Source organism: Puccinia triticina, chromosome 18A (genome assembly GCF_026914185.1).
Source record: "Puccinia triticina chromosome 18A, complete sequence".
Classification (NCBI taxonomy): Eukaryota; Fungi; Basidiomycota; class Pucciniomycetes; order Pucciniales; family Pucciniaceae; genus Puccinia; species Puccinia triticina.
Genome location: NC_070575.1, coordinates 897,083 through 904,981, shown reverse-complemented (window position 1 = coordinate 904,981; position 7,899 = coordinate 897,083). Strand labels below are relative to the sequence as shown.

Here is a 7,899-nt window from a genome sequence, read left to right as displayed (position 1 = left end):
CAGCACAGACTAAATACAACACCAAGAGCCAGACCATAGTAGAAGCATAAGGTCCATATATGAGCATATCAACATGGTGCCTGCCAGGCCGTGCGCTGCAATGGCAGAAGATTTGCTTCCCAATAACTCAAGCCATACCTCATGTGTGTCTTGAAGATTAACCTGGGTTAGCCTAGGCTAGCCTGTCTATGAGGTTGCCACTCTTCTCAGTGAGAGAAGTTGGTATGCCCCCTCCATCAGGTTCAGGGCTTCATCACCTATGCATCCCTTCACCAACAAACTGACAAAATTTGCGCCTTGAACTGGAAGGTTGCTTGCACTGCCTCAAAGCTGTCCGCCCCGCATTTGTGAAACTCTGATTTCTACGGTAAAAGTGACAGCTCTTAGCATTGAAGTTTGTATCAATCACCATAAAATAGGAAAAAAGGGTACAGCCATCCGCAGCTTCTTGCCCCGCATCAAATCCTAGATCCTTGACTTTGCTTGGCCTTTTCCTGGCACGTTTGAGGTTTGACTGTGTTTTACTGCTTTGACTTGACAGATAGTTTTGGTAGGCTTTACTGCTGATGAATCAAGAGCTCCGGTAACTCTATATGTTTGAGGGACCATCATTGAAATGATTTAAAAACCATGTGATTGTAACTTGCAAGTCTCCCTTCCTTTAGATATACGATCATAATATAATCCCACCTTGCTTTACACTTGGAGTCCAAAAATTCTCCTACTCATATGAGGTCGATTAGCAGTTACATATATTACTGAAGAGATTATTATTCCAGGTATGCTCTCTCTCATTTGTGTGCATTTAATGAGTTTATTGACCAGAAATCTTTGATCCCTCCGTATAAAGCCACAAGGAAATATTGACAATGATGAAAGTGTTTTCCTGGTTGGCAACAGCCTTTCTTTTGAGTTCCACCGAATGTATGAGAGTTTCTTATGGAGGAGGTACAATGGAAGAAATTGAAAAGGTGCCGGAAGCGACATTGTCTACTGAAATGAATAGTGAGTCACCGTTATCCGTGATTTACGATTTTGAATAGGATTAGGAACACCTCCTCACCCCCTTTGGGAGGGTTTTTGACGTCACTTGCCATTTATTATGCCCTATTGTCAAGTTGATGAAAGTACTAGTCGTCTGCCGCTTGCTAAAAGACATCATCATGATTGCGGTCCAGCCTGTGAGCGTCTTTTTAACCATTTGCTTGACGAGATCAAGTTCAACTTGAACTGAAACATTCACTTTGATCAGATGCTGTTGCCCCTGGCCCTGTCTACCAACCGGTCTACCAACCGGTCTACCAACCGGTAGTTTGTTCAAGCTGTGGCGGACATCACCATCACCATGATGATGATTGTTAGAACGGAGTAGAAACATCAATCCACAGGTAAGCAAAGCAATACCACCAGTACCACACTTCAGAAAGCGTATTAATTAGCAACAATTGTCTTATCTGTCTGCATTATCGGCAAGCTTACACACAAATTTTTCCCATTGCATGCAGGAAGTCTCAAAGCATGTTCCCCTCTTTCCTTTTTCTTTGTCGCTACACACGGTTTTCATATTTCCGTATATCACCATTGCAATTGAACCTGTCGGTTTCTCCAACTTGAGAACTAAATCAATTCTGTCGAAAGGTAGAGTAATAGTGCGTGTCTGTACGTTGATCCGCGAAAGCTTATCACAAGTTTAGAAGGAAGTTATCTTAAGACGTTGTCTTTCCTTTGTTTACTTCTCCCTGAACAGAAGCTGTCGAACACAGGCCCTTCTGATTTTTCTCATGAAGACATGTCAGACTCGTACCCAGCGTTACCTAGAGTAGTGTTCCAGATCTTATTATGTTTTTGTTTTTCTCATCTTTAATGCCAACCATGGATGCGGCTGAGCTACTGGGGTCCGGAAGGGAAGAAGCTGGAGTCACGGCATCAGGGCCATAAATCATTCAATTTCGGGTCAAGGCGTTCAAAGCAACATTTGTTATGGGCCGGTAAGTGATACGTTTGGGCTTGCCGGCCCTTGAAGTTGAATGACGAAAGGAAAAATGCACAAGTATATCACGATAGGATGGGTGTCTTCTTTCTACATCCTAATGAATTGAACAGCTCATCATCAGGAAACGGGAATGTCGAAGAAAATAATGTACACACACCTGCAAGTGGACGTACCAGACACATTCATAGCAGCCCCTGGTGAACTAGTGAGGAATATCCTGTCTGATTCATGTGGGTTGTCGTTCAACTGGGATGAGAGGAAATTTTACTTTGAAAGCTTGCTCCAGGAAAGGTAATAAAGAAATGCATAGCACCAATGCCATGATGAGTTTGATAAATACTGCCACTGCTATGTACCAATTTGGCACTTCGAAGTCCGGACACATTTCTTCATAAAGGGTCGGGGGTCACCCGACACACAGCTTAAATCACCCGTGTTATGGTATATCTCCGTGCGGTGAGTCGCGAGTCATGACTGCGGGAAAAGGTTCGGCACAACTGTTTATGGTTGTATTACCATATCACTTGTGAGTGGATGGATGATGGACAATTGTTAACGAACGTGCCAACGTCTGCCAACGTACCGCTGAGGTGTCATGGACTTCGGGTTCCATAGAGCAGTCACCATTCCTGGATTTTCTGCCCACCTCGCTACCCAAGTTCATCACTGAAGATCTGGCAAGGCTCTGCTATATACCAGTGGGAAGCGGACATTAGCGCTTCCAGCGGCCTGAATCATCACCCCACGGACTCCTCAAGGCCCATCATCCCTCACACTTCACACCTTCTCAAAGCAATATCCAAAAATATTCTAACCAGAAAAAAGAGTGCTTTCGTTATCAATATTCCGCAGGATTTTGCCTGTCTTTAGGACCAGGCTTTTATCATTTACGAATACGAATCCAGAGATGTTCTTTTCCCCCTCAATCCTCTTATCTTACTTTCCGATACACTTTAGCGGTTCTTGGAGCGTCGCTGCATCTTCAGATTGTCAGGCACCAGCGCCTTATAAACTCAAAACTCCTCCGTTTACGACTGATTGGACTGTAGGCGCATCACCATGGCCTGAATACTCTCCCCCCTTGCTCAGAAGGCAGCATGGCATCAATCTTAACGGGCCCTGGCAATTCAAACCAGCCAAGAAATTCAAAACCCACCCTACGGCGGATGTGGCTTCGATAGTGAAATTCTGGCACCTTTCCCGATGGAAAGTGGGTTAAGCGGGATCATGGAAAATCACATGTATAGTTGGTATCGTACAACTTTTGTTGCTCCTCGGGACTGGTCGGGTAAAAGTGTTTTGGTGAATTTCGGTGCGGTGGACTATGAAGGTGATTAGGAGACGCGCTTGCTACAAAATGTTTAAAGCAAGATGAGCTGATAAAATTGCTATCGCCCACCTCCAGCCACGATTTTTGTGAACGGAAAATCGGTCGGATTCCACAGAGGAGGATATTTCAAATTCTCATTGGACTTGACCGACGCGCTCAAAGGGCCGGGTCAAGAAAACGAGCTGTTGGTATTTGTATATGACCCAACCGATTCCAAAGATACCTTGATCCCCCGTAAGTTTCTTTTCTTCGTGATGATAACACGCGTGCCTCCGTTTCCTTGGCATGTCTACTTGCCCGAGCTGAAGAGCTAACAATTATTGATTACCCTCAATACAGTTGGCAAGTAAGTTTTGAAGCCAGACCACATATTTTATACCCCTAAGTAGCGGGATTTAGCAAACAGTCTTTCTTGAACCGGTTCCTAAAGGTTTTAGAGCATCTCCACCCGGGGTGGTAAACCGGGTTGCTATCCTGCGTTTACCAACCCGAACCCAAAAAACACCACCCACCCGGGGTGCCAAACGAGTTTCTATTTTGGCTCGGGAGCTAAAAATCTCGATCGGGTTGCTATGTATGGCAACCCACTAGCAACTCGATAGCAACTTCCCCAAGCTCATGCCCTCTCATGCCCCCCTCCCTACCCACCATCAGAAGTGACATGTATCCTCCACCAAACTGGTCATCGAGAGCACTGCAAGCTATCGATGACTGGCTGTCCTGCTAACTGTCTGCCCGGTCATCGAGAGCATCAAAAGCAATCGATGACCGGATACACATATAACCAACCATCGAGAATATCGCAAGCTCTCGATGACTGGCTATACTGGTCATCGAGAGCTTTCTCGATGACTGGCTATACTGGTGATCGAGAGCTCTCTCGATGACTGGGTATACCGGTCATTGAGAGCCCTCTTGATGACTGGATATACAGTCATCGAGAGCTCTCTCGATTGGTATATACCAGTCATCGAGAGCTCTCTCGATGACTGGCTACACCGGTCATCGAGAGTGTTAGAGCGTTCTCGATGACTGGCTACACCGGTCATCGAGAGTGTTAGAGCGTTCTCGATGACTGGCTACACCGGTCATCGAGAGCGTTCTCGATGACTGGCTACACTGGTCATCGAGAGCGTTCTCGATGACTGGCTATACCGTTCATCGAGGGAGCTCTCGATGACTGACTATACCGTTCATCAAGAGCTCTCTCGATGACTGGATATACAGTCATTGATCTCTCTCAATTGGCTATACCAGTCATCGAGAGCTTGGCAAGCCATCGATGACCGGCTATACCGGTCCTAGGGACCTTTGCAAGCTATCGCCGATCGGTGACTGGCTGTATTGTTCATTAGGTTCGTTGTGACTCCATTTGATGACTTGGTCATCTTGGAGTGCTTCTGGATTATAGCAACCACGGGTGTGTGCCAGAGCCGCGCGGGTTGCTATATGCAAAAATTGAGTTGCCATCCCGGGGTTTTAGCAACCCGCTTTTACCTCCCCGGGTGGAGATGCTCTAAGGAACACATTAGCACTCTTCACGTAAGCTAAACATCAGCAAGATTGAAATAAAGTTTATCCCATTGTGCCAGCCAATTTGGCTGGTAAAGTATGCTGATGTATATCTCTCACCATGGTCATAGATTTCTTACGTGAACAGTGCTATTATAGATGCTCACACTACTGCTCATGCGGATGGAACCGGTGAATAATTTTGTGATAGATTGCTCTGCGTGGTTAGCTTTGCTCACGCAATGCACTTTATTAGCAAAAATAACGGTTTCCACCTCAAACAAGGCTTCCAATTCGGAATTAAAGCTATACAGTCCAACTATTTCTTCTGCGGATTTGCCTCTATATCCGGATTCTCTGGGTACCCCTCTCCAGCAGCTTCAAGCAACTGCCAACACTGCCGTCACTTTCACCGTGTCTTCTCCTCAGCTGTGGTCCCCCACAAAGCCAAATCTGTATCACTTTCAAATAGAATTAGGACAAGACGTGGTATGAAGTTACTTGGGTTTCCGGACAATCAAAAAGAAAAAAGACAGCAATGGAATGTCCGCCCTTTCCTAAACGGAGAATTTGTCTTTCAGCTGGGCACGCTGGACCAGGGATTCTGGCCCAATGGTCAGCAATCTTAAGGGTGATTCACTGATAGTCAAATTTCTGCTTTCTCCAACAGGTCTTGACACTGCTCCAACATATGAAGCTATGCAGTATGATCTGAAGGCATTAAAGAGTTTAGGCTTCAACATGGTTTGAAAACACATAAAAATTTAACCGGATCTGTACTATTACGCTTGCAACAGAATGGGCTTGTTGGTTTGGCAAGTGAGTTAAGCCTGCTAGTGCTAGAGTTCAGGCCGTAGATTCAATTGACAAGCCCCTCCCCCCGTAAACAAATCAGGAATATATGCCTTTCATGAACCCCCATTTGCAATGGCCGACATCAGAGTAGCAAACAGAGTTTGTCCTACAGATGATGTTGATGATCACAACACATTAGGGGGGTTCACAATTGAACTGGACAAAACTTTGGGACACATTTTAAGGTGTTTATGAAAATTTTTTTTAAAAATTGATAAACTGACCTGATTGATCAGTATTGCCTGCTGCGGTGCATTTTCCCAAAACTTTAAAATTTTGTTCATAAAGGCCTTAAATTTGGCTCCAAAGTTTAGTAAAATTCAATCATGAACCCCCCTATTGGAGTTTCCCATCAATAATCACTTGGGTACTTTACAAGTGGGTTTCTTCCTCCGTCAATACCACACATCTGTGACACTGAAACCGTAACTCACACGTTTCCATCATTTCCTTACTTTCCAGTGAAGGATTGGGACAATTCAAATTGTCTGAAATTGAACTCACGCCAAAGGTCAAAGAGCTGGACCCAACCCGCACGGTTCTGTCGGTCTCAGGTTGGAGAGGTACACCTGAAAAGCCATTCAAAGTGTTTCTTCTCCCAGATGCTTTTAACTCACGTGTAGCTTAAATTTGTGTTTTTGAATTCCTGAGTCCAGACTCCGGCGCCGGTGACTTTCATGATAACCACCACTATCGTAAGCTATATAATTTGTGAATACCACATTTGAGCCAGGGAGTAGAACTCTGAGTCGTTCCCTTTTTCCTTCTTGCAGCATACCCACAGTGCGGAACACCCTTCTATTCTCTGCCCTCGACACCCTACAATCCAGCAAGGATAGCCGTACAGGGAGAATTCAGCGAAATTGGACACATCCCCGATCGCCAAAATCTTTGGAACGTGCAAAGTCATATTGATACGCTGAATCAAACTTACAAAGTCGCATCCAGCATCGAAATTTGGAACTACAGAGCCATTTGCTTTGTGGAAGACCTTAGGGATCAAGCTCAACTCTTCAGCTGTAGTGGTGGCGTATTCACAGTTAGTATTATGAGCGATCTAGCAGATTGAATAAATATTCTGACGACACCTCTGGATCTTCTCACCTGTAGCAAACCACTGACCTAACTTAACTAAGACCCTCTCTTTGTGGAGGGGGGACGCCGTCCCGCAGGGACCCTCCGAAGGAGGGACTTATACACTATGCGCCAGTGTTTGCCCTACTCTTTCTTGTTTTTTTTGCTGTTTTCCATTCTATTGCTTGTACCTCCTCAGTTGTGAGTAATAGCATGAAGTTTCTGCTGAGCCAATGGACCCCTTCCTTCTCCTGCATCTTGTAGGATATGTAGCATTGTTTTTGGACCTTCTCGCAATTTTTTACTGTCATAATAAAACTTTCAAAGTGCTCAGGTTTGATGGCACCACTCCCTGTACTCTGACTGGTGGCTTTACATCACATGAGCAGCCTGCGGATGTATTGCCCATGGAAAACAAGGAAAAAGACCAATTTTGAAGTGAGTGGGACACTTGATTTTTAGCATGCTTGTAGAGAAGAAGCAGGCGGTCATGTCACACTGAACAAGAAAAAAAAAGGTTGAGTGGATCAAATTTGATAGTGTTTCTAAAATAATGCCCTGCCAAGTGCCAAAAAGAGTAGGGCGGGTGGGGGGTATACGGCGCAAGTCCCTCCTTTGGAGGCTTGCTTTGCAAGGGGCGCTCCGCGCCAGCCAGGCTGCACCAGGCCCTCCAAAGAGGGTCTTTTGTTAAGTTAGACCACCAAAGTTGAGGCAGAGACCAACAGATTACTCACCGTAAGCATACTTCAGCTCAGCGGATCCTGTTTTGAATCAGCTGCAATGAAACAGAAGCTGAAGTTTAAAGTTCAATCCAGTACAATTGCAGGATTCTCTGACCTGATCTTGAAAAATGGCAGAAGCTCACCTCAGAAATTTATGCTGCTCCACACAAAGTGACTCCATTAGTACACCAAAAACATGTTGAGTTACATAGACCTGTCACAGGAGCGACTCGGCAACTTGGCGGGGTGAGGAGGAACAACTGCGGCTGAACTATCATCCAATTAGGTTTTGGACTAAGCTTTGTATATTAGATGATAGCTCTTTCCTTTCTTTTCTTTTTCCTCACTCATCTTGTGTCTCATCGCCCGCACCACCATCAGGTGCACATTTCTCTCTGTTTGCTTACTCCAGC

General features: G+C 45.2%; 2 protein-coding genes across 2 annotated transcripts; both read left to right on the top strand.

Annotated features, from left to right (window-relative positions):
- Nucleotides 1-869: 869 nt before the first annotated feature.
- On the top strand, nt 870-1,362 carry PtA15_18A113 (uncharacterized protein; the record flags this gene model as incomplete). Its single annotated transcript, XM_053164621.1, has 3 exons — nt 870-1,005; nt 1,119-1,181; nt 1,253-1,362. 3 exons carry the CDS (start codon nt 870-872, stop codon nt 1,360-1,362), a joined length of 309 nt encoding a protein of 102 aa, XP_053028612.1.
- A 1,538-nt stretch (nt 1,363-2,900) lies between these two features.
- Nucleotides 2,901-6,759, top strand: PtA15_18A112 (uncharacterized protein; the record flags this gene model as incomplete). The annotated part of the gene is made up of 7 exons (XM_053164620.1): nt 2,901-3,203; nt 3,289-3,295; nt 3,399-3,557; nt 3,663-3,669; nt 6,153-6,253; nt 6,347-6,385; nt 6,464-6,759. The coding sequence occupies 7 exons, from the start codon at nt 2,901-2,903 to the stop codon at nt 6,757-6,759; spliced, it is 912 nt and encodes a 303-aa protein (XP_053028611.1).
- Between the last annotated feature and the right edge of the window lie 1,140 nt (nt 6,760-7,899).